Source organism: Pelmatolapia mariae, linkage group LG7 (genome assembly GCF_036321145.2).
Source record: "Pelmatolapia mariae isolate MD_Pm_ZW linkage group LG7, Pm_UMD_F_2, whole genome shotgun sequence".
In the NCBI taxonomy this organism is placed as follows: Eukaryota; Metazoa; Chordata; class Actinopteri; order Cichliformes; family Cichlidae; genus Pelmatolapia; species Pelmatolapia mariae.
The window spans coordinates 42,198,892-42,226,165 of NC_086233.1; the positions used below are offsets into that span (position 1 = coordinate 42,198,892).

At 40.1% G+C, this 27,274-nt stretch overlaps 3 protein-coding genes across 3 annotated transcripts; 2 read left to right on the forward strand and 1 right to left on the reverse strand.

Moving 5' to 3' along the window:
* Positions 1-2,970: 2,970 nt before the first annotated feature.
* On the forward strand, positions 2,971-15,516 carry LOC134631135 (rhombotin-1-like). Its single transcript, XM_063479152.1, has 5 exons — positions 2,971-3,413; positions 3,869-4,082; positions 7,574-7,699; positions 8,038-8,146; positions 14,816-15,516. Exons 1-4 carry the CDS (start codon positions 3,392-3,394, stop codon positions 8,141-8,143), a joined length of 468 nt encoding a protein of 155 aa, XP_063335222.1. The 5' UTR covers positions 2,971-3,391; the 3' UTR covers positions 8,144-8,146; positions 14,816-15,516.
* A 1,525-nt stretch (positions 15,517-17,041) lies between these two features.
* On the forward strand, positions 17,042-22,920 carry ric3b (RIC3 acetylcholine receptor chaperone b). The gene is made up of 6 exons (XM_063479153.2): positions 17,042-17,285; positions 17,779-18,005; positions 18,323-18,401; positions 18,914-19,007; positions 19,748-19,878; positions 21,773-22,920. The coding sequence occupies exons 1-6, from the start codon at positions 17,165-17,167 to the stop codon at positions 22,255-22,257; spliced, it is 1,137 nt and encodes a 378-aa protein (XP_063335223.1). The 5' UTR covers positions 17,042-17,164; the 3' UTR covers positions 22,258-22,920.
* Positions 22,921-23,237: 317 nt separating this feature from the next.
* Positions 23,238-26,904, reverse strand: psma1 (proteasome 20S subunit alpha 1). Its single transcript, XM_063479155.1, has 10 exons — positions 26,823-26,904; positions 25,545-25,589; positions 25,359-25,460; positions 24,843-24,946; positions 24,659-24,747; positions 24,440-24,510; positions 24,175-24,304; positions 23,872-23,951; positions 23,631-23,735; positions 23,238-23,526 (listed from the first exon to the last, which is right to left on the reverse strand). The coding sequence occupies exons 1-10, from the start codon at positions 26,823-26,825 to the stop codon at positions 23,461-23,463; spliced, it is 795 nt and encodes a 264-aa protein (XP_063335225.1). The 5' UTR covers positions 26,826-26,904; the 3' UTR covers positions 23,238-23,460.
* Positions 26,905-27,274: the final 370 nt, after the last annotated feature.

Consider the following 27,274-nt stretch of genomic DNA (forward strand, 5'->3'; position numbering starts at 1 on the left):
TCTTTTGCATTTATATAAGGAGAAAATTGAATGCAGTAAGCTTATGATATAGCTATTTTAGATGGTTCCATAGCAAGAATTCCTATAACTACCCTGTCTAAATGTCTTAAAGATTAAATTATTTACCTTAAATAACTTATATAACATGTTCTTATAAGGAGGTAATATTATCAGTCTATTACTGAGGTTGCAAAGACATATAAATGCTCTACAGCATAATTAAAGTATCATATCATCTTATAGTATTAATCAAGACTGTGCATTATGCCAGAGGAAGTTGCAGGACTATCCAAAACTAATTTGTTGTTCTTAGTGATGTTCTTAAATGGCTTTAAAAATGTGTTTTCTTCAAATGCCTGCAGTATGATTCATGACTACATTGAGTTTATTGTCCTATAACCGATTCACAATATGACATCTCTTTCAATACTATAGTATCACACATAAATCAATCAGGTCTTTATCAAACGCCTTCGTTTTAAGATTCTTTCTCATGTTGTAAAGTCATTTAAAAACAGTTTTCACAGGACTCTACGCTGTCCTGTGAAAAACTGAGTCAACCCCATGATTCAGTGGCTTGCAGAGACACCTTTAGCAGCTGCAACTTGAAGTAATAATTTTCTGTATGACCTTTTCAGTCTTTCACATCGTTGTGGAAGAATTTTTGCCCAATCTTCTTTACAACATTTCTTCAGTTCATTCAGGTTTGTGAGCATTTGCTTGTGCACAGCTCTCTTAAGGTCCCCAACAGCTTTCAATTAGGTTGAGGTCTGGACTTTGACTGGGCCATTGCAACACCTTGATTATTTTCTTTTCCCACTATTCTGTTGTAGAGTTGCTGCTGTGCTTGGAATCATTGTCCTTTTGCATGCCCCAATTTTGGCCTATCTTTAGCTGTCAGACAGATGGCCTCACATTTGACTTCACAATGCTTTGGTATACAGAGGAGTTCATGGCCAACTCAGTGACTGAGTGCCAAGGTCCTGTGGCTATGAAAAAGCCCACATCATCTTCTCTCCACCAATGTACTTAACAGTCAGTATGAGGTGTTTGTGTTGATATCCTGTGGTTGGTTTTCATGCTGTGCATCAATTAATATCTTCATTTTGGTCTCCTCTTACAAGAAGTCTTGTTGACTGCTCAGAGAACTTTGCAAACATAAGCTAGACAAGGCTTTCCCCCTGACAACCCTTCCAAAATGAGCCACATTTATTCAGTCTTTTTCTAACTGTAGTGTCATTTTAACATTTAACATGCTAACTGAGGCCTGTACAGTGAGATGTGGCTCTTGGGTTTTTGCAGTTTCACTTAACATTGCATGGTCTGATCTTGGCGTGAAATTGATGGGACGTCCAATCCTGGGAAAACTGACACCTATATCAAGTGTTTTCCAGTTCCGAATAATCTTTCTCACTATAGAATGATGGACTTGAGATTATTTGCAAATGGCTTTATAACCCTTTGCATCCTGGCAGCAACACTGTCGGTTAAGCAATTGCTGATGTCTTTCTTCCTTCTCATTGTGTTCACACACCTGAATACTACAGTCCAGCAAACTGCCAAAACATCAGCTAAGTTAATCAAGTGCATTTAATTAACAGCATCTGGCCCCAACATATTCTCTTCATTTTTAATGACTCCTTGCTTACGATATCGCTATTCTACTCGAGGAGTCAGAAGGTTATAGCAGCCAGTCTGCTGACAAATGCATTGATACATTAGTATGATAGCCTGGATAGGATCTGAGCACTTTATTTCATTAATGTTACCATGTGTGTCATATGTATGCGCCACAGAGCATTTGTCTGCATGCAGCGGCTCTATTCCCCACCAGTTTGAGAACCACTGCTTATCACCTGTTAACAACCTGTGGTAATAGGTTTGCCAATTAGGTCATTGTGACCTTTAGCTGATGTATATTTTTATGGTTTTTGCTTAATATTTCAACATTGGGCTGCACTACCAATTTCATTGTCAGTTTTAGCTACTTTATAGAGCTTAGATTTCCTTAAAAAATCGGCATGTAGCTTTAGGTGAGCCTACTCAAGCCCTAAACTCTTTAGTAGACACACCTTTGTTTTAATGTTTTTATGTCATACATATGATCATAGTCTCACAGGGACCCAAAGTATGATCATTACTTTTCTGGCATGGTCTATGCTTTTTGTGCTGTTCTATTAACTTCTTAATTTTCCCACAAGGTCTTGCTGTATGTAATTGCTCTATTATGAAGCTTTCAGCTACTTTATTGCTCTTTTATAGGTTTCAATTTCCTGTCATATTCATGGAAGACTGAAGGTATAGACAAGCTTTTTTATGTGATCTATATTGGCATCGCCCCCACTAACCTACAATCTCTAAAGCATTACTAAAAATCTCCAGAAGAAATGATGTTGGGCTTTTAGCAGTTTAATCATGTTTTTATTCCATATTTCCCTGTTCAAGGCCATCTAAAATGATGTATTCATTTCGAAACCCGGAGTCAACGCATTAGGGTATCTTTTTAAGTATTTCCTGATTATGGCATCTGGAGATTTAATCACCTGTGTGGCTATTTCGTTTTGAAAACTGTATTACAGATACAAGGTATCTGTAATACAGTATAGTCTTAGCCCGAGCTAATCTATTACCTTTAAAAAATATCCTAAGTACATTAATAAAGGATGAACACGTTGAACAGGCGCGCGCCTGTGCACGTTCGCGCACAAAAAAGGCTCTGCATCTGTCGTGCTGAAAAGCCACAGCTTTGACTACAGGGCGCCCTGGAGATAATTGGTGTCCTTGGAGTTGAATAAGCTCATTTTAAAACACCTCAGGCCCGGGCTGTCCTGGTGTGTGACTGTGTATTGAATAATTGATTTGGAGAGGGAGGGGGCGGTTACTATCAGATCTGAACATAATGACTTTATATAATTAGCACGCAGCGTTAAAAAAACATTTGACTCTGGGAGTTTTTTGCAGTGAGAGAGAGAGACAGATAGGGGAGTGAGAGAGAGAGAGGAGGGGGAGTCTCGTTGTGTGCAGAAGGGCTCATTTGAGGGGAACAGCCGCAGCCTGTGCAGATAGAGAAATACTTACGCACTGACATCAGCCAAGATAATGCTAAGCCACTGTTGATTTGAGGACATCTCTACTGCCGGGCAAGGTGATACTCCGAGAAGCTGTTTTCATCCATCCACGGGCTATTTTTACGCGCGAGGGAAAAGAGAGCGACTCCGCGGCTGTTTCTCTCGGCTCTCTCTTCGGGGACTATGAAGAGCGGAGCTGAAGTTTGAGCGACTCTAGGTTCAAACAGCGCGTCCAGGCCTCTGTGTTTGTTACCGCTCTTCCACGCAGGAGAGTAAAGGCTGGTATTTCTCCCACTGTTGGATTATTGCCGTTTACCTAAAGGATGGTGCTGGACAAGGAGGAGAGTGAGTACACGTTTCCTTGCTTAAACTGGTACTCAGTACTTCCACTTTAATGGGCACACCTGTGCAACACAATGCAACCCCAAGCAACTATTTTACCACATCAGGTCGATTTTGATGATGTTGACAGAATCATAGAGGCTTTAAACCAATAACATGCTTCAGGTTACTTATATCTATAAACGGAAACAACACATCTCCTACAATGTCATAAAACTAGAAATAGAGATAAATGTCCCACAGACTTCCCTAATGAAGTATATATATATATGTGCTTGCTCTATTATACTCTATTATATTGTTAATGTGCAACAATTAAAAAATAGATTGCAGAAAAAGCCCTTATTGACATTCACTCTTTGTGTCTCATTCCTGACAGAAAACTAACACTGAATCTCCTCTGTCTGTCTCTGTGTCTGTCTCTGTGTCTGTCTGTTTCTTGGCCTTTTTCCTGCCAGGTGTGTCTCTTGTGTCCCTCCAGTCCAGAGAAAAGCCGAGGGGCTGCGCTGGCTGTAATGGGAAGATACGGGACCGCTTCATGCTTCAGGCGTTAGACAGATACTGGCATGAGGACTGTCTGAAGTGTGCCTGCTGTGACTGCCGCTTGGGCCGGGTGGGCTCCACACTCTACACCCGGGCCAACCTCATCCTTTGCCGCAGAGACTACCTGAGGTATGGCTCCCATATGTGAAATGTGAGCGTTTTTCTTAGAGAATGGTACTACGATATCAAAGTGAAGCAAGTGGCCCTTACAGGCAATCAAGTGTCCACAATCGTCAACACGTCAGTAAATAAATTAAATCTGTCCAAGCATCATTTGACAGTGTTTGGATGTGGTGTGCTTGAGAGGGAATGTTTTGAGTCACCATATTTTGACTCTGTGTTACAGTCTTGTGGAAAAATACTCATTTGTTTTTCCCTGTGAAAGGGTTTATCCTGCAGGGTGACTGGTTAACGGTTACATTATCCAAACATGGACTAGTTTTGAGGTTTATGGGTTCAAGAGCACAAATAAGAACATCAGCTGTCTGCAGTAAACTTACACAGACATAAGCATCTTGTATGCAGCATAAGAAAGAAAAGGCAGAACAGTGAAGCTTGCACTTTGTGAATGTTTCCGTTGTCTTTTCAATTTTCAGTTTCAATACACTTTTATTTAGATAGTGCCAAATCACAAACAAATCAATTTTTGTTATAAGTTAAAGACCCTTCAGTGATAGAGAGAAAACCTCAACAATCAGACAACTCCCTATGAGTAAGCACTTGGCGACAGTGGGAAAGGAAAACTCCCTTTTAACAGGAAGAAACCTCTGGCAGAACCAGCTCAGGGAGGGTCGGCCATCTGCTGTGACTGGCCAGGGGTGAGGGCAGGGAGAGTATAAACTCATACAAAGTGGATAGTTTCATCAAGGAGCAGCACCACAGACTGCAGGTCTGAAAAATGAAGCCAAAGCAGGTGTTCATCTGGACTGAAAGCACTACATCCAGATGAACAGAATCAACTTTTTGGGATTTACTTACATGGATGATTAAGCATGCATCAAGACATGACACTGCTTAATTTTTTCGCTCAATAAAAATTTTCCTAGTGAGTTCATGGTTTGATACACTTGCCTTAAGTTCCCTTTATGTTCCCATGTTATTAATTTACCAAGTTCTTGCCCCAATTAGAGTAAAACTGACTATAAAGCAGGATATCCTTTAGGGTTTGGCCACCTCATGATTACGGTGCACGGCCATCTGTACAATATCTGAAGTTATTCTGCACCTTTTGTGACTATGATTTGTTACAGGATGACTATACAGGTAAGTATGTTTCAATGTACTTGGGGTTTAAATAGATTTCTACCTTAGCCTTTTTAAAACCATCAACCCTTTATAAACAAACCTTGTCTGCGTCAACGGGCTCCACTGAGAGTTATATGCCTCTGATTTTTCTTGCCTAGAAATAATGATATGTGGTGTCAGGTCAGCAAGAGAACTCCTGATATCGCAGCCACATTGCTGAACTCATGTGTTAGTCTCATGTACAATCCAGCTGGATTTGGTTGGAGCTAAGTCGCTCATTAGCTGCACTGCACTTAAGAGACCAAAACCCCTTTTGACAGTTAAATTGGCTAGATTGCCTCCTGTTTTCCTCATCATTGCAAGGGTGCAGACCAAAAGCCTTTGAAGAGTGGGATTAAAACCATGTGATTTCTTTTAATTGGACCATTTGTAGAGAATTAGCATTGAGCTTCGTAGCCTCGTTAAGGAGCAGGAAAAAAACCCACCAGGTGCCTGACTCGAGCTCGTTAGATCAGAACATTCCGTTAATTAGGTCTCATTTTTGTTCTCGCGTTGGTCACTCATTTGATGACGTTTTCCATTTGTAATCCAGGGCTGCTCAGTGCTTTTCTCCCTTATTACATGGATGACCTTTTTCCATAAGGGTTCCTCCAAAGCCCCCTTTTTCTATTTAGCCTCTAATGGAATATGGAAATCAGCGGCAGCCACTTGTCTTCGTGTGTGCCGGGCTCTTGGGGAGTTATTTGGTCATTCTGTTAGAGGTGAATAAGCGGTGAGGCCATCTGCAGCTGGCCAGCACAAAGCATTTATAGCAACACAGTTTGTTCTCAGGTGGTCTGAGGACAAGGTTCAAAAGTTGCCAGATAAATTTGGAGTTTCAGAAGAGAGTAATAAATTGACTTTCTTCTTAAAGCAACTGACATTTCATATAAATCGTGACATTTTCATATCAGTTAATCTCTATTTTGCTGCTCTCTATCAGCAGTAATGCATTAGTAATAGAGCTCATATCCAGTTTATGAAAACTCTCACATTTGATATTCTGAACGCTCACATATGTGAAGAAAAAAGATTAGTGCAGAAATAACAGATGTTTGAAGAGAATAGATGGAAAGTTGTAACCCTACCTTCACACAGTGTTGGCAGAGCAACACTGTTAAAACAATGGAGTGTACTGACTTTTTTCCAGGCTTGCTAACTGTAGTGCTATACCTCTAACCTCTTAACATGCCTCAGATTGTTGGCGACCTATGTAAGGTTAGGGATATCGTTTAGGTTCTGAATTTATGGGACATTTGCCAAATGAAAAACATTTAACAGAAAAACTGTAATGTCAGAACGTATCAGACGTTGTTGGAGACATTTTATAGTATAATCAGCTGTTGATGAGCTAACTAGATTTTAAAAATGAACCTTTAATGCCAAACTATTGTAAATAAATGGAGGAAATGGAGAAAGAACATATCACAGGCTAAGAGGTATTCAGTGTATTGCTAATACTCTGAATAACTAACAATGATTCCTCTATCCTCTCACCCTTAACTGATCACAGCAGATATCTGTCCAACCCGGATCCCGGTTCTGCTGGAGGTGTCTTCTTAGTAAAGGGAGTTTTTCCTTCCCACTATCACCAAGTGCTGCTAATAGGGGGTCGTGTGACTGTTGGGGTTTTCATGCAATTTTTACTATGCAATATAAAGAGCTTTGAGGTGATTATTTGTTGTGATATAGATAAAACTGATTTTAACTGACTTACTGGAGTTTGTGTGATGCATTACAAACCCTGTGGTTTTCTCATTATCTGTCCACATGGGGTGTCTGGACTAATTTTGGCAACAAAGCTGAAACAATTAATCATACATGCCATTTGACAAGTAAAAACATGAAACGTTTTCTGCAGAAATTCAAGCTTTTCTTGCCTTTCGCTCACATTCCAGCTTTTTGACTGTCGAGTCTGCAGATTGGTTGATTATAAACTTAATGGTTAGTTGCAGCCATAGCTTAATGACACAGCTCCAGATCTTATTATGAGAAGCTCATACTATCATCTCCTCATAATTACTACTAGAGGCGCGATTTGAATGGTTTTTCACACTTGGCTGCACTTATATGTATATAATGTGGGCTCTGCATTAGGGGGAGTGGAAACAGCCATCAATAATCAGGAAACGCAGTGCGGTTCACCGCTATAAATCAGTAATTGAAGTGATTATTTGCGAACGGTGCTCGAGCATCATCTGTGATGCTCTCTGGGACACACAGGCTACCTTTTGTCCTCTAGTTCAGTGTTTTTTTTCCTTCTGCAGCTCCTGGCTGAAATGTATCTGTGTTTGTCCAGATTACAGGCCTGCTTGTTGCCCTCTCTCCCTCTGCAGGCTCTTTGGGGTGACGGGGAACTGTGCAGCCTGCAGTAAGCTGATCCCTGCCTTTGAGATGGTGATGAGAGCCAGAGACAACGTCTACCATTTAGACTGCTTTGCCTGTCAGCTCTGCCGCCAGAGGTAAGATTAGGGTAGCAATTAGCCAGGGAGATCAAATTCAGTTGACTTATCTCGGAGATGTACTGGTGAGCTCACTGGTCATTAAGACCATATTAGCAGTGCACCGTAATCAGAATGCAATGAAATCCCCTTCACTTGAAAAACTTCAAGGGGTTAAAGACTTTGTATATCACTCAGATAGTTAATCAGGCAGCAGTCATGCAAGATTAAATTTCTAAGCATCATAGCTACAGATGTATGCTGAAAATATGCCTGAAATGCTCCTCTGGGACCTCATCATTCACTTCGGCTGTAGCAAGAACCAAGACCCAGTTCCATATTTTGATTTCTCTCTGCAGATTTTGCGTGGGAGACAAGTTTTTCCTCAAGAACAACATGATCCTGTGCCAGCTGGACTATGAAGGGGGCCATCTTAATGGCAGCACCGAGAGGCAGCCTCAGTAAGAGGTAATATTCTGATGACGGTGAATTACAGTTCCAGACACACGGTCTGACAGTTTGAACTAAACCATGCACTTAAATAATAGGAAGGTATACAAGTGAGTGCCCAGGATCATCCCAAATATGTCCACATGCAGACACGAGAGTCCCTAACAAGACGTTGCGAATTTAGAATTCCTGCAGAGAAATGTTTAGTTTGTTTTCCACATTATGTGACATTCAGGCATAAACGTGGGAATCTCTTAGCCACATATTAATCAGACTGAATATTTTACAGACTTTGCACAAGGTTTTACCACTTGACAGGTATCCAGTACTTAACAGACATGTGAAAATTTGGACTACACTTTAACCTCACTTAAACATGCAAGCCTCCCCATATTAAGTCTTTGTGTGGTTAGATTGTGCTGATTTAAATAGTAAATAGTAAATGGATTGCTTCTTATGCACTGATCGGGCATAACGTTATGACCACCTGCCTAATATTGTGCTGGACCCGTCAAGGCCGTAAAGGTGTGCTATGGTATCTGGCACCATGACGTTAGCACAGAGCCCTTAAGTCATGTAAGCAGACTTGTTTGTCCGGCACGTCCCACAGATGCACATGGACACCAGCATCCACGTGATGTTGCTTTGTGATCCAGTTTTTATACTCAGGTGCCCATTGTTAGTGCTTTCAGTGGAGGACAGGGGTCTCTTTGGATATGACTGTGGCTATCCCATACATAACAAACTGTGATGCACTGTGTATTCTGACACCTTTCTACCAGCAGCATTAACCTTTTCAGCAGTTTGAGCCACAGTTGCTTGCCTGTTTGATCGGCCCACATGTGCCAGCCTTCAATCCCCCTATGTATCAGTGTGCTTTGGCCTCCCATGTCCCTGTTGCTAGTTTACCACTGTTTCTTCCTTGGACCACTTTTGATAGATACTGACCACTACAGGCTGAGAACACCCCACAAGAGCTGCAGTTTTGGAGATGCTCTGAACCAGTCACATAGCCATCACAATCTGAAGCTTGTCTAACTTGCTCAAATTGTTACACTTGCCCATTTTTCCTGCTTCTAACACATCAGCTTTGAGGAGAAAATGTTCACTTGCTCTCTAATATATATCCCGCCCACTAACTGGTGCCATGATGGAGAGATACTCAGTGCTATTCACTTCACCTGTCTGTGGTCATAATGTTATGCCTGACTGGTGTATAGGGCTTTTCTACTCGAACACTCAAAGTGCTTTGTACTATATGTCTCATTCAACCTGGGGTTCAGTCTCTTGCAAAGATAATTTGGCATGCAGAGGTCTGAAAAAAATGGTCTGAAATTCATGTGTGAAACCAGCTTTGGTAGCACCTCTCCTATCTAAATGAATGGTGGGAGAGCCGTAACTTTTATTTCAACTGTTACCGTCTTGTAGTGAAGCAACAGTCAAATGTGTGTTTGCCTCAAAAAATGATTTTCAACCCCAATATTTAAATTTGCTATGCATGCATGTTACTTGGCTTTATAGATGGCTCAATCAAGAATCCTTATGATCAACATCTCTGGCTGCAGTAATACTTAATACTTATCTATTGTGTGAATATGTCAGTGTAACAACTGACATAGGGAGGCCGGTATCTTTGCAGTAATACATTTCTTCCGTATATTTCCGTTCAGAAAAATTGTAATTGTGTGAAATTTCAGAATTTCCTTTCAAGATTATTTGCAAACATTCTGGCCCACATTGTGCTTTAGCTAACTTTGGTCAAAAGGTTAGAGATTTAATTTTAAGGATAAAGCAAAACTTTTTATATAAACTTTTGGATTTACCTTTGGGTCTGATGACTCATTGCCAATATATTCCTATAACAGCTGAAGCTAAATCACTGACTATCCACTATATCAAAGTATTAATCAGTATAGGCATGTAAAGCTTTAGTGTGGTTCTGAGTACGGCTTTTTCTTTGAAGTAACTGATTAATAATTCTCTGCTTGATATTGGTCCCTAAAGGATATCTTCTTGGCTACTTTAGGAAGATTAATATGTTTGCTTTTATGAAATTTATCAGTAGTAAAACTAAGGGAGTGCGCTGTGCTTAAAGAAATATGTGCTTCCAGATCACTTTTTGTGATTCACACAGAATTAATTAGTACAGTGTGTACTTTGCAATGTGCTAAGCAAGGCTCAAGGGTCTTAAGCAAAGCAAAAATGCTTATTCCAGCCATTAAAACGCTGGATAAAGCTTCCAACATTGCAAGTATTTCTTCCCCCCTGTCAGATATACTGTCCAGTGCTGTAATAATGGGAGCGTTACAATGGGACAACATATTCATTGTGGTTGGAGATGTTCTCTGCACTGCAACCCTGTAACTCCACTTAAAGTTGTGTATTCTTGCTTGTTATTAGAGAGAATTTAAGCTTTACATACATGACAAAATGATCCATCGCTGCTGTTCTGGTTCTGGGGGACTGAAGCCTATCCCAGCTACAATAGGGCGAGAGGCGGGGTACACCCTGTACACGTTGTCAGTGTTCGCACCCACATCTACACCTATGGGCAATTTAGAATCACCAATTAACCTAACATGTCTTTGGACTATGGGAGGAAGTCGGAGTACCCGGAAAGAACCCATACAAACACGGGGAACGCATGCAAACTCCACACAGAAAGACTCCGGCCAGATGGTGGGGTCAAGTCAAGACCTTCTTGCTGTGAGGCAACAGTTCTAAACACCGTGCTGCCAGAGAATAATCATAATAATTCTGTCCTTATCTGTAGAACTCTTTATAAAGTTGTTAACTGTAGTCACATAAATCCTGTGGAACTACATCCTGGGTTCTGCCTTTAGATGGGCGTGTGAGCGGTGTTGGGCTATGAGTGCAAAGGGTTTGAGGAAAGCTGAAAGCAGGCAATCCACAAATATGAAGTTTTCAAGGTCAGAAACATTCCCAAAAGCCACCAGTGGCCTAACATATCATTATGATGCTAATTGTACTACTACAGCAGTAAAATACACACCATCGCCCTGCACAATTGGACACTGGAAGCTGAGAGTTGCTTGTGAATGATTTCTGATCTTCCAGTTAATGTTGAAAAATCTTGCAGATATCATTTGTTTTCAAAAAAGAAACATCTTAATGTATTCAGGGACATAAACACCAGAGTATTCAAGGTTTTAGGCAAGTATATTGTTAACTCAGGTTAAAAATGAGGTAACTTTATTACAAATGCAGACAGATGTTTGTCATATGCTGCATGTTTTGCTTGGAGCTCTCTAAAATGGGAGTCTACTTTAGATATGTGGCCCCAACCCTGTAATTTTGATAAAATGGATACAGTGAAAGCTTTTTGGCTTCGTAAGGTTGTAACTCTTTATAAATGTTCTCTCGAGATCCAAGTAGCTTTGTTGATGTAGGATGTTTTTTTTTCCTTTTTCCTTTTTGAGTTTTCATGAATGTGACCACTGGACCACTGCACATGTTGTGTGTTTTTCCACCTTCAAACAGCTGGTTAACATGTAGATTAAAAAAAGCATAAAAATAATAACAAACACTACAAAGAACATTTTATTGTGAAAAATAATAAAGATAAAAACAAGTTTGTGTTCCACTGAACACAAACTTGGAAAAAAAAATAGTGCTTTATAGTGAGATAACAGCCTTTGGTGAAAGTAAAGCAGAAGTAAATAAAGTATAGAGAGCAGGTAAATTCATCTACACTCCAATTGGGAGAATTAAACATTAATTATGCTCCTGAGTTTTTTAAAACAAGTGTTAAAGAAAAACTACCAGTGTTGGATTCTAGGTGATGCTTTCTATTTGACTCTTTAGGTTACATTTCTGTGAGTTGCTTTCAATGCAGTGCAGTTGTTGTTATAGTTTTTGAACAGCACACGTTGCTCAGAACATTATTTTAAATACAAATTTTATGTAAAAACACAAACTTAAGGCTTCTGTGAGCAAATAAAGGATTGCATTCATCGTAGAAACTGCAGCATGTTTTTGTTTATGGCTATGGAAAAAACAGTGCACTGATCTCTGACCATCAGAGGCCTTTAATACAAAGCAGGATTTCATCTTATCTGGGTAACCCTCGGTTATCTGCACTAAAAAGTTCACTTCTTAATAGGGTACTGGGTACTGGGACTGAGGTCACGTTATAGATTACAGATCAGCAGCTATGAAATCCCTGCCTACAAAACAATCATAGCATCACTATTCCTGGAGGATCCCTCTGACCTCTGAGCACAGATAGAAGGAGGTTTTCATTAGTCTCTAATGTCTTTGTGTTTCCCTGTTGATCAGTAAGAAATATAAATTCTTATCTTTTCAAGTTGGCAACAAACAAATTAAAATTTTTTTTTTCATGGATAGATGATCCTAAAACACCTAAAATACTCATTTATAATCCATCAGATTCTCCTGTGTTTTAATGTTTTAATGATAGAGTTGTGATGCTAACAACTCTGTTAACTTCACCGTCTTTCCACTTTTCTTTCTTGGTTTCAAATAGACTGATCATTAATAATAGAGTTTTTCTTTTCTAGTCTCGGTGACCAAAATGCTTGAAGTGCAAACACACATCCAAACAGAACTTTTAAAGCTAGACTGCTGTACACTGCTTTTCCTCTCGTACCACTTATGTTGTCGACAGTAGTATGAGACAGTCAGCATTATCAATACAACCTTTTCATATTTTTCCCACAATATAGTTATACTTTTCTTTGTAAAATTAGCTACTTTGTTGCCAGTGCACTTATCCATAATTATAACATAAACTCTTTCATGTGAGCGTCCAAGGGAAACCCTTGGCTAATTTAATTAGTTAATAGCCTACTTCGTGTGACCGCTTATCCAATTTTCTAGGAGGTGTCTTCCTGTTAAAAGGGAGTTTTTCCTTCCCACTGTCACCAAGTGCTTATTCATATGGGGGACATCTGGTTGTTGAGGTTATCTCTGTATTATTGTGGGGTCTTTACTGTATAATATAAAATTGACTATTGTGATATAAATTGAATTGAATTGAAGATAAAAGCATAAAAACCTGTGTAGATTTAAAACGCCTTAAGGGAGTGAAAGTGGCAAAATAAAATTAGTCTATTTTTGAGTAAATTCATAGAGGCAATTAATCTCAGGTCAGCAGGCAGCTTGTTCCAAAGAACAGAACAATAACTGGAAGCATCTTCAGAATACTTTGATGTGATTCTAGGAACATTTAAAAGTTCTTCACCTGATGACCTGAGAAGTCTGACTGGGTTGTAAACAGTGAACAAGTGAGAGCTGTACCAGGGGGACAGACCATTGAGACCTGTGTGATCTAATAGTAGGATTTAAAAGGTAATTCTATGTTGGAACTGAAACTCTGTGAATCACTGTTGAGCTTCAGCTCACTGATGACCTTAGCGTGACCATTTCTGTGGATCTAAATCCTGATTGGTACTTATCACAAAGACTTCAAGTTGAATTCTCCATTTAGTTGTTTGCAAAGTGTGTTTTCAAATATTCTGCTGAGGAAAGAAAGATTAGAATTAGGTCTGTAATTATGAATTACCAATCACTAAGTCATTTTTCTTGAGCAGCAGTGTGATTACAGCACATTTGTGAGAAATATGGAAAGTGCAGGTCTGCAGAGAGCTGCTGATAATATTTACTAAAGGATTTGAGGGGCGATCGTGTTTCAAGAGTTGGGAGTTCGTCTTGTAATCGGAAGGTTGCTGGTTCGAGCCCCGGCTTGGACAGTCTCGGTCGTTGTGTCCTTGGGCAAAACACTTCATCCGTTGCCTACTGGTGGTGGTCAGAGGGCCCGGTGGTGCCAGTGTCAGGCAGCCTCGCCTCTGTCAGTGCACCCCAGGGTGGCTGTGGCTACAATGTAGCTTGCCATCACCAGTGTGTGAATGGGTGGATGACTGGATGTGTAAAGCGCTTTGGGGTCCTTAGGGACTAGTAAAGCGCTATACAAATACAAGCCATTTACCATTTGTAAAACAATGACATACAGATTTGAATAGTTTGGTGTGAATGGGTTCAAGTAAAGAGGTGCAGGATTTTAAGTGATGAATCATTTCTTCGAGATCTTTAGAAGTCTAAAAAGCAGCAGGAAAACAAAACAGGAACTTGTTAAAAGGAGCAGAAGAAACGGGAGGTGGACAAATGGAGTCAAACAGAGAGTCTGAACAAAAGAGCAGGCTGAACAGTCAAAGAGGTGAAAGATAACAAGGGCAGGGAAAACAGACACAAAGGATGGAAAAGAAAGATGAAGTGAAGCCACACCACAGAAGACAAGAAAAGCAATTACCAAAATAAAACAGGAAGTGGAAACACAGAAGACAAGAAAACTAACACAGGCAAATTAAACAGGAAGGACGACACTGTAATAAATAAAAGAGAAAATTAAACTCTTATGAGGAGAACACTATCATCGGCAGCAACAGCTTTGTTAAACTTTCATATTCGTGTTCATTATGAGAGCTGAGCATGAAATAAATGATGTATTTAGCACGTTTTTCCTAAAACTGAAAAATATTACTTTTTATTGAAAGTACCCTTGTAGCACACAGTGTATTGTTCATAATACAAAACCATTGTTTGCTATTACACTGCAGTTATTGGATACATAAAGCTGATGATATTGTTTCTTGTGAAGCCCCCAGACCTCACTCTGACATATTTGATGTTTTCCATCTCTCTGTGCAGATCAGAGAAAGGACCACTGTGAGCCAGCTGGACTATGAAACTCACAGCAGCGCACACCTCATCAGCTTCTTGTTTCAGACTGAACTGTATGGAAAAAAGAAAAAAAAGAGAAAAAAAAAACATTGATTGAACACATTTCCAGCAGCCCAACTTTGAACTCTTTATTCCAGAGCTGCGTGACTATTTCCCTTAAAGCTGACAGTTCTGATCAGATGGACTTGAGATGGACTGGGGAGTGAAAATGGGGTAGTGAAACTATCAGAAGATATTTTCCAGAGGACCTAATGTGGACGGTGAACAGAAAAAGAGTGAACTAGTGTTTGCAAATAATTCATAGTCTACTTCACCAAATGTGAAACACTAGATGGATGGAAAGAAGTCAGCCAGGCCACACATAGCACCAACCAAGTCATCCATCAAAGAAAAATACAAAGTTCCCTCTGATTGTCAGATCGCTCTGGCAGTCACTGAAGTGTCTTTTGTGGTGAACCCCACCCAGCTGGCTCGAAGGAAGCCCCGAAACAAACGGAAACTTTAGCAAAGATTGTTTGGCTCTGTTCAGCAACCGAGGAGTACCAGCTCCATCTCCCCGCCTCTCCTCTCTGAAGCCTCGAATGGGACTTCGAGCCCACTCTAGGTTTGTTCTCATTCTGCTCGCAAGCTGTTGTTTTCTTGACTAATTAAACTGGATTTGAATTTCACTTTGTGTGCTCATGGTTTTTTGTTTTTTTGTATGTACTGAGATTGCCAGTAATGGGTGGGAAAAGACATGTCGCCAGAGGGAATTAACAGTCTAAATATTCCCTTCAAATGTACAAAAGTAATAACTTGTCTCGTAAAAAAAATCTAATACAAAATCAAATGTGCTTCCTTCAGACGATGAATATGCGAATGGTTCATTTTCCAAGACGGCATAAAACGTGTGCACAGCATTTTTCTGCTTCAGTAAAATCTGAGCATCCCACTCATATCAGACAGAAATTGGGAAAAAAATCACACTCTTATGTCCAAGGGTTGAACTCAGATTTAGAAAAAACATTTACTGTTCAGTGGCCTGCCCCACAACTTCACTCTTACTGCTCTTACGGCAACATTTAAGGCCAGAAACAGTCCCTGTTTTCAGAGATAAAAACATTTAAAGCCTTCTGTACACCTGCTCTCTACCAAGTCCATGTTAAGGGTTAGTCCGCATGCATGGTGCAGTTGATTTAGCAGGGAACTTTAGGATTCACTTAGTTAGGTTTTTACCTCTAACAAATACACTTTCTAAATTTCTGCCTACTGCATCTTTAAGGAGCAGAAAAGCAGGGAGAGACGAAGGAGACAACAAAAGGTATGTGTGAGTGGGACGACGCAGTACATGAAATAGTGTCAACCTTTTGGAAAACATCATATTAACAACTGCGGCTGCTTCTTTTTAGGTATAATATCAGTTACATGAAAGCTGAAGTTTACTGTGGGAGTCATATTTAGTTTTTCAGGATAATAATTTAGAATTGTATGTAAGTATTTTATTACTGAAGGAGGAAAAAAATGCAAGTGCTAGGCCCTATGAAACACTTTCACTGGCTTCCCATTTGATCCAAAATCCAATCCAATCAAAAAAAAAAAACAAAACCCCCCCAAAAAACGATATACTTTGTAATCTCTGTATGGTATAAGCACACTTTCCATCTCACTACTTTTAACCCCTTAGTGTGGACAAATCCTCCTGAAATCAAAGTACTGGCACATTTTTCTTAAAACTAATGAGGACCACCCTATCACTGTTTTCTTCAATGCTGTGGGACAAGCTTCCACTTTCTATTAGATTTTTCTATTAGATTAGCCCAGTCAGTTTCCAATTAAAAAATGAAAATAAAATAATAATAATAGTTATTATTTTTAGACCCAGGAATCTATGACTTGATGTGATGATGAACAGATATTCATTCGATATAATGGTGCTTTTATTAGAAGCTCTATGATGTTTTCATGAATGGCAGTGTAAGGAGTGCACCCTGTGTCTGAAATGAACTATTATGGCCAGCTCATGATAAAGCTCATTATAAAGTGGTACACACACACACACACACACACACACACACACACACACACACACACACACACACACACACACACACACACACACAAAATCTTTCCATTACCAGCCAGGGACATTAAAAACACTCATACGATCATTTGGCGCCACCCAACGGCGAAACTATGTAACTACAGCTCCCGAGCACTTCCGCTCCTCCAGCCAACAAGGAAGTTCACCACACTCCAGTCTTCGTCTGCGCCCTCTCCGCAAATCTGACACAATATCGTCGTTATTTCTGTGAGGACGGTGACTGCTCACCTGTCGGTATGGCGATGTCAACATTTCAGAAGGTGACCCTCGCGACGTGCCTCGTGCTGTGCGTCGCGTTGCTGCTTCCTAAAATGCTGTTATCCCGGGGGAGGAAGGATGCTGCCGAGCGGCCGGAGGGTACGTCGCATTTCACGGCTTTTCTTTACTGGTCAGGTTGCCGCTGCGGTTCATATGGTTGATTTTTTTTATATATGGATGAGTATCTTAATTTATTAGATTTTTAAATTGTGTTATACTATTTCTTTTGTTAGTATTTCAATCGAAAATATGTGTTCTGCATCATTTATGCATCACTTTAGTTGTAGTAGCATTTTCCTCCCTGGAGGGGCGCCAAACACACACATGACACTATGTACCGTTATACATGTATTATATACGAACTGTTTTGTATTTAAAGGGGTTATATTTGGAAAAAAAATGAATCTGTTAGCGCACCTGCACAGACATTAGATGAAGCCTAACTCTTTAGGCAAAGCCTGACTTATTTATTGAGTGAGTGCTGTGCTAGTCAAATAAAAAATGCATTACTTAAAAAATTCAGACAATAAAATGCCTTTCAACAGTAAGATTATTTCAGTGGCACTGATTCCCATTTTGCTCCTCACTGCAGGTTCAGGACGGTTCCCTCCAATGTTGCACCGTCAGATGGCTCCAGAGAGCAGAGGTCAGAGAGCCGCGGGGTCCGGAGCCTCCAGGGCCCACAACACAGAGGCCATAGGCAGAGGCAAGGGAGCAGGAACAGGGGCGGGAGCTGGAGGCAAATCCAACCTGGCAGGACAGATCATCCCTGTGTATGGCTTCGGGATCTTGCTCTACATCCTCTACATCCTCTTTAAGGTGAAGTACTAGCAGCTGGCGAGAAGAAACAGCATGAGATGTACCTAAAAGCTCTTTACTGAAGTAAAAACTAGCTTTCATGTAGCAGCTGTAATTAAACATCTCTCATCATTTACACTAAATTGCACAAGTCAAAGTATTTTAATGTCAAGTAAAAATGAAACCATAAAGAAGTGAAAAGTGTTCACAGTCTTTTCTGCAAAGGACTGATGTTGTTTGTTATAAAGCATGAAGTCAAACACACACTTCCCTGTGGGGTTGTGGGATTTGCTGTGTTGTTTCTTTAGGAGTTTTAATCCTGATTCTCTCTCTGCTAGATCACGTCTAAAGGGAGCAGCAAGCCAGCAGAGGGGAGGTTCCCTGCATCACGCTCAGAGAACCTCAAGAGAAAGATCAGTAAGTTTTACACACTCTCATTTAGCAACTTTTAATCACTCACTTTCCCATCGTTTTTGCTTTTGTAACTAAGCTGCTAAATGAATCTAATGTTATTTTCTGATGGAAGCGCTGCAGGAGCCACATATTATCACTGTTGTGCTCATTATTGTCTGAAGAGCGGGTATAATGATCGTTGTCATTTTATGTAGTGGTAATAAAGTTGAAGAAACAGAATTTCCCCTTTTTTGGTTTCCAGCATCAACATCAAGGGAGCATTTCAGTCATTATTAAAGCTGTTTTACATGCATTAAGTCACTCGCTCTCAGAAAGCATTTGTGTTTATCTTTGGTTTGGTTTGGTTATTAACCCAATAAGAAAAACCCCAAGGTTGTAAAAAAGAAAATAATACAACTGTACATTGTTCAAATGATTCTGACTGCCTGTGCATCAGTGCATTGATCTATATTGTCTGCATAATTTAAACGTACTGTGACCCTTTCTCCTGACTTTGTCATTTCTTGGCCCTCCAGCTGATTTCCAGCTGGCCCAGCTGCAGGAGAAGCTGAGGGAGACAGAGCTGGTGATGGAGAAGATTGTTTCCAACGCCCATCACAGTCCTAACAGGTGACTGCACGCCTTTTACAGAAGACAAAAAATTGCAAAACCCATAGAGCTTGTTTGTTATTTTCATTTCATGCATCCACAATCTCTTCCACAGCAGAGATACAGTGTGGGTATAATTATTTGACTCCCTGCTGAATCTGTCGGTTTGCTCACTTACAAAGAAATGAACAGTCTCTAATTTTTATGATACTTTCATATTAATGAGAGGGACAATATCAACAAAAAATCCAGAAAAAAAACCATCATATAAAAGTTAGAAATTGATTTGTGTGTCACTGAGTGACATAAGAAGTTGATCACCAAGCAAGACACAACCCAGTACTTGGTGGAGAATCCCATGTTGGCAAGCACAGGAGTAAGATGTTTCTTGTTTACTTATTGGCCCCTCGGCGCACGGAAGTCGTTTTGTACCTTTAGCAGAAAAACAGCCCCAAAACATAATATTTCCACCTCCATGCTTGACAGTTGGAATGCGGTTCTTTGGGTCATACTCAGCATTTTTCTTCCTCCAAACCCAGCGTGTCGAGTTGATGCCAAAGAGCTCGATTTTGGGCTCATCTGACCACAGCTCTCTCTCCCAAGCCTTCTCTGAAACCTTTGGATGTTCAGTGGTAAACTTAAGATGGGCCTGTGCTGGTGCCTTTCTCCTGTGTTTACTTCTCTCATTGCTGCATGTTCAGAGAGCTGGCTTTTAAATATATTCATTCAAAGCTTAAACTTTTCTGTTTTCTTGTGTGCAGGGTGAAGGGCGTGATGGCAGACCAGGAGGAGAGCCTCCTTCAGCAGTTGACGGAGATAACACAGATGATGCAGGAGGGTCAGCTGGTGGAGGGAATGGCTCCAGAGAAGAAGCCCCAGGATGAGTGGAAAGGTAAAAGATTATATTTTACCCACAGGAAAATGTTTTCTTATCAGATTTTTAGGAAAGAAAAAAAGTGACTTCATCATCTTCGCTCTCTCCTTGTTTCCTTTTAATGTGTTTTATTAACTGAATTCTTTCTGTTCCAGCTGTAAAAGAAAGTGATCCTCTTTGATTTCACACTTGTAACTGTTCATCACTTGGGTACAGGTTCATTTGCTGTCAATTACTTCCTCCACATCCTTTTTGGCTTGTCTTTGTGTTTTTGCTGAATTCACAGGACGGCCTCTGTAGTTTTGCTTTTCAAGTATAAACTGTGATACTTACACAGCTGCGCTCTCTTAGCTGGTGCTGTTTTAAGCTTCTTTCAGCTTAAGGGATTTTTCTGTCATCAGCCAGGCTGTTGATTGCATTTCATATACAGCGATGTTTTCATTATTCAGGTCAGTATTGGAAGTGCTATTCTTACTACATCTAAGCATAGCCACTTTTGGCTCTCTCTCTTTCTGAAAGTTGTGTTAAGTGGAGTGCAGCACTGTCCCAAGGAGACTGCCTATAAAGGGGAAATCATCCACTTATAAAAATGAATATTTTTTTAGGCAGAGTCACAGAACGCTGTGATTGCACCTCCTATCATGATGATTATTTTTGGTCAGCAATCAAAAGGCAGTTTTTACAAAGTAAAGAATAAAATGATCCAGCCAGAACACGAGCGATCTGTGTTTGGTTTTAAGTCCTTGATAGTTTATTTCTTCTTCAGAACTTTCTGCACTTTGATATATCCATTTCCTGTGCTGTGGTTCTGAAGTACTTTTTTGTTTTCATACTCAGTTCTCTGGTCTCTGGTCAGTGTTTAACTCCAGCTGCAGTCCCATTAAATCAAAAAAAAATGACTGAAGTGAAGTCAGGAGACCCACTGCTGTGTGTGTGTGTGTGTGTGTGTGTGTGTGTGTGTGTGTGTGTGTGTGTGTGTGTGTGTGTGTGTGTGCGCGGACAAAAGCCAGACTGATACTGGAGTTTTAGGGCTGATGATTTTTAGAGTGAGAAACTCCAGACTCTATATATCAGCAGTTTGTCTTTATAAATTAATGCAAACATACAAAATGAATCAGTGGTTGTTTTTCACTTTTCGGCCGCATGTGCTGCAGACAGCAGAGAGTATTTAAAACAATGGCGTAAAGTAATTAAAACATTTTGATCTTTTTTTGCTTTGATTAGCATTCAAATCATATTGATGTATATCTGACCACAACAATATGTGAGTCAGGGTGAAGGACTGGAGCGATGACTTCCACCTAATAGTCTGCCCTTAGTTTACTTTAATACACTTGAAAGTGGAATTTCAGTAAATCATTTCGATGCATTTGCATGTGAAGAAGTTGATAATTGCTCCTTTATTTCTTTGATTTTAGATTCTTTATTGACCAAAGCATCAAATTAACTGTCCATTTAACACACCCTTGGAGAGCTCTGCAACAATGAAAACAGTTGCTTAAGGTTGTGGTTTATGCACAAAAAGAACAAATTCAGACCAGACTTTTGTGTGATTTCCAAGTTTTTTTCAAAGTTCTCCCAAGCAACAAGGCACTGCTTATAATTATTTGCCTTTCTGTCAGTAAAGTCTCTCTTTCAGCAACTAACTTTACACTGCACGGGGATGAAGTGAAGCCAGCGATTCCCTGTATGTCGGAAAATGTTTCATAGGATTTCACTAAATAGTTTTTTTCTTTGCTTAAAATTAAGTTTTTACCTAAATTTCAGTTACAAAGTAAAGCTGCAATACTGAAGGCAAGATAGACAGATATAGATTATCCTGTGCTAACTGCTGTATTTTTGATCCACATTAACAGTCAAACAGACACACATTTGTCTGTCTGTCATTTGCATTTCTGAAAACTTTCCACAGATTATCCAGAAGAGCCTCATCCATACTGGGAACATTCCCACTGCTGTTGTAAGGAGCACCACCACAGTCCACAGACAGAGGCAGAGAGAACAGAAGGCGACGGGGCCGACCTGCTCGAAAACCTCCCTGCAGACGTCACAGGTGGAGACGTGGTCGAGGAAGCAGAAGATCTGAGCAAAAGGGCTGCGAGAGAATCTGATCTGACAGCAGCAAGTAGAGACGATGTAGGGTTAGAGAGTGATTTAGGGAAAACTGAGGAGGAGGACATGCACGAACACAGAAAGCAACTGGGTCAGATTGATCTGGGTGTCCCAGAGGAGGAACTGGTTGGAGTCCTGAAAGAGCTGGAGCTCACGCTGAGAATGACATCCGTATTGGAGGAGGAGAAGATTAAGGACCTGGCGCAACCAGTGGACTCGGAAACGGCCTGCAGCTTGGTCAGACGGAGAAACAAGAGGAGGAGAGCAAAGAAAGACACAAACTGACCTATGCGATTCAGATACAGTCAACTTGAGCCGGGGTCTGGTTTGTGAGGGCAGATGGGGTTTTTAGTCTGTTCTCATCAGATCGGAAGTAACATGAAAGCTGGTGATAGCATGACAGTTTCTCCAGCCTTGCTTAACTTTACTTGAAGTGAATACATGAGAAAAGATGTGAACAGGGCATATTTTATATCAGTAATATATAAAGTTTATAAAACCCTCATTATCTAATACAGTATTACCCGTCTGCATGCATGAATTCATCAGATTTTTGTCTCATTTGAACATAACGTGCTTCCATGATTTCTGGTGATGTGCTGAAAAGGTGGACAGTATGCACGAAGGTCAGAAGGCATCAGTTCTGTTCCTCTAAGGGACCTAATGTTATTATATCTGGTACTGGAAGATGAAGTATATCTAAAATTAAAGAAAAAAAAAAAACAAGAGCTAGTAAGACTGAATCAGACCCCAAATGGGAATGCAAATTGTCTTAATACCTAGTGCACAATATTGGAATGTTTGTGCCTCTTCTCACCTTTGTCAGCAATGAAACGCTACCATTAAAACTGCAGTCATTTTAAATTTTGTTTGACAGTTTTCCTACTGTGCTCTTGGATTCCTTTGTGTGAGCAAATGCAATAAATGACACTATTCTTAATTTAAGAAGGAACAAAACTCAAGTTTTTAATTAGACAGGAGTTAGTCGAGTCCTCTTCTCCTCAGTGTTTAATATGAAGAAGTGTCTTCTAAACAAACCTACTGTGAGTAAAAGCACCTGAGAATGCACATCAGTGATTAACATGCTGTGAAGATGTTTCACACACACTTTCCTGTATATTCTGGTCGTCAAATTATGCCGTTTAGTTTTATAGTATCTACTTTATGGCACTGCGTCAGACTCTTCGGTGATGCCTGCAATGTTAATTGAAGTATCGACACTCGCCATGAGTCAGCTAATAATATGGAGAGCAGCAGAAGCAGCATTCAAAAACAAAAATGAGTTTATTACTTGTATCATGGTACAATTTAACCATACAAAAGCAACATCACATTGTTTGATGTTAGCAGAGAATATTTTTGATTAACAGTTTAGCAAGTGGCACATCACAACATCTTCCCCCCTCTAAATATTTCTCTTGACTTGCATTAAGTGTCACGTGGTTGTCTGGGATCTACGGGAAGCAGATCACTGTTTGGCGTGCTGCCTCAGTGCTCCATTGGCTCATCAGGGCCCTCTGCAGCAGGAGCAGGTTCATCTGCGGGCTGGGCAACCTGAAACACAATTATTTTTTTCAGTTTTATTTTAGATAGTATACTATAATGAAGTGACATGGAAATGTTTCTCCGGAGCTGGACTGGATAAACCTTTGCAGTACCTTTCTTTGTGGCCTCTCCTCTAGCCCTTCCAGGAATGGGGCAACATCGTCATCGTCATAAATGGTGAACTCCATGTCTTTCCCGACAATGCCGATGGAAACATTCTGAAAGAAAAAGGGCACAGTGCTGAGAAACTGCCTCTGTGCTGCACAAGCTCATGTCTCATTTAAGGCCAGACTTGTGCTAGCCGAGTGTGTAAGGTGGTGACGTATCAGGTGGGTGTGGAGGGAGCTGGGGTACCTTGGTAGTGAGGTCCTGCTCAGTAGGGAGGGTTTCTCTGAGAGCACGGAGGCCATGCTGGACCAGTTCATTCAGGACACCTGACAACAAAACCCACATATCAAACTGACTTATCCACATTTATATTGTAAAACTGCATTGATGCCTAAAATATTTCAACATGTCCCAAAATGCCTCAAGATGGTCATGGCCAAAATACATTAGTTATTTAACAATAACAGGATAAGCGTTCATTTGCAGTTTAAACTGCTTTAAATGTAAATGCTTGTGAAAAGGTTAAAAAAATTAAAAAGTGGATCTTACAGTCGGAGAATTTATCCATGCATCTCTCCAGGTAGGTGCGTGCAGACTGGGAACGCGCTCCGATGGACATGGCTTTACAGTCAAAGTAGTTTGCTGACGGGCAGGTCTGGAAGATGTGAGGTCCCATGTCCTGTTTGACACAAAACAAATAAATATCAACTGCACTGACTACTGACACCTTTATAGTCTTTCAGCTGCAGATAAAGCTATACATGCATAAATCCAGGCAGATATTTAACAAACAGCAGGCGTGAAACAAACTCACATCATAACCAGCAATAAGGAGTCCAACACCATAGGGCCTTCTTCCATATCTCTGTGTTGGGATTTGGGTTTCTGCAGTTTAAGTCAAGAATCATACGATTCACTTTTTTTTTAAATCCTTTCATGAAGACAACCAGAAAACAGTCTAGTTTCTCTCACTCACACAGGAGACACATGCTATAAGATATTTTAGTATGATTGATAACAGTAGAGAGGATACTGCTGCCAACAAGAGCGACAAGACGTGACGTTGGGAGGGGCCTGTCGAAGACAAATCTGGAGTCCAAGCACTCCTGACGCATGAAGTTACTGTGGGAGAGAAGGTGTAGGAATTGTATTTAAGAATATTATGTACTATAATCATGAGCGACTTACTCTGCACCATCCGCGTCACTGTTACCTACCAGAGCAGCCTGGCATCAGCAGTCAGTCCAGCAATGGAGATACCAATGTGGTTGTCGACATGGAGGATCTTCTTCTGGTGGGCCGCCAGTTCAGACTGGGCTCTCTGCAAGAGAAACATGACACATCAATTGTGCATTTTCAGTTATTGTGCTTTGACACCAATAACCTGCTGCAGGTTTTCTTGGCTGTTGGACTTTAATATACTTCCTATTATAAGAAACAGGCTTCCCCCCCCCCTTTTCTATAAATAAGACAAGTAGGCAGGATGACACAAAGTAAATCCTTTTAATATGTTTAGAGACACTCAGAAACATACCACTGACCCACAAAATATTCAGGAAAGAAGTATAATTGTGTAGATACTTGGTGACAGTGTGTTAAAAAATAAAAACCTACAGACTTGTTTTTCTGCATCAGGATCAACGCCTGTATAGTGACCAATTTTCTGGCATTTATCCAAGGCATAAAAAAACTGCAATGTCGTAAGATCACCACCAAACACTGCATGACTGTACCTTTAGCGCCACCAGGACTGCATGCGTTCTGGATTTCAGCCCTACAGTTGCAGACCCTTGTTTCACAGCCTCCATGGCATATTCAATTTGATGAATACGCCCCTGTTCACAGATGGACAGGCTTATTTCACTCATCATGCTACCAAGTGTCAATGGTGCACTTAGTCAGTGAAAGACATGACTTACCTGTGGGCTCCATACGGTCACATCGTTGTCATACTGGTTGCGGAACTAAAATAAAAACAAAAACCAAGCAGTCACTTAAAAAGCTATTATAAAAATATCACACACAGGAGCTGAACTTACATAGTTGTCTTGCATTATCAGCAGTTTTCTTGTTAGCTACTGTTTCTCAAGGACTGAAGACGGCAACTACAAAAGAGACTGTCTGCAGGTTGGACTTTTCCAGAGCCAGGTTTTAAATTACCACCGTGATTAAATTATTTATAAACACGCATCTCTTTACTGGCTCGAAACACAAAACACCAAACTGACTTTAATACTGGATTAAGACCAGATAGCAGCATAAATACTGGGAGCATGGTAAATGGCAATCATAAAATACTAAATGGATTCCAATTGTCCGTCAAGCCAAATAACAACAGACACGAAGAGCAGGTTAAAAAAAGTTATGGGGATTTCTGCTTTTATCGCCTCATCAGCGTCACAATTAAAACGTTGGATTTTGTGTATTTCACTGTGTTTTTGTATCTGTATCTTTATCTGTCGTTTTTATTATTATTATTATTATTATTATTATTATTAACGTGTGGGGACAGGAATGATTTGCAATTGCTATGCAGTCATGTTCATACACCATGTCGCACTGCAACGCTCCCATCATACAAAAGTTTGACCAGTTAGAATTTAATGACGGCTAACTGTCATTAGCTAAGTAACCTTTACAGAACATCACTAACATTTACTATGGGACACTTGCGGAATCATCACAGCCTTCGCAGTGATACATTTCTGCACAAAATAATTATTTCTCTTTTTCTAGCTTTTAAAGCCTAAAGGCCGGTGAAGTGGATTAAGGGAAAACGAAAGTAAGACATTCTACTTCCATCGCTAGTTTCAATGATGCTAACTCAGCCTAGCTGCTGAGCGTTAGCCTTCCAATTCTTGATTCATCTAACAAATGTTTAACTCATCATGTTTTAACAACATTTAATAGGAGCTAAATGAATATTTACTTAGGCAGACTACGCTGAGTATAAGCTACACGAATGCTATTTCTTTGAACACTGTGCGGCTAACGCTAGCAGTGCAGTGTTTTGCTTACTCACAGTGCAGTCAAAAGTTAGCCAGCTAACGTTAGCATTGTGGGAGTAAGTGGACCCGCTTTCAGGATTTCTTGAGTAAATATTATACGTAAAAATATACCGTATCATTTATTCAGTCTTTGGATCTGATGTATAATATGAAACTGACCAAAAAATTATACATTTAATTCATACGCACCATCTCTGCTTAAGAAAGTGCCTCGTCCCCGCCGCCTGCGCAGTGATCCTCACTTGATTTATTTTCCTGACAGGACGTCAGGGAAACCAACAGAACCCCGATTTCAAATCAGTGATCAACTGAGTGAACTTTTGGTTGGTGATGTAAAAAAAAAAACCCCAAAACAAACCAGTCCAATATCTTATTAAAAGACAAAAAACAAAAAACAAGCAATCACAATAACAAAAATAATAAGTGCAAAATATAAATTAACCGACAAACCCCCCGGAACACTCACAAAATATCTAAAAAACAAAATTAATAAAATAGAAGTGTATTTTAAATCTTACCTCTACAAATGCAAATATTATAAAATCAAATAAGACAAAATAAAACAACCGTTTTAATTTGTTAAGAGAAATCCGAAATTAATCAATTGCAATGTTTTGTTTTGTTTTACTTAAATAATAAGA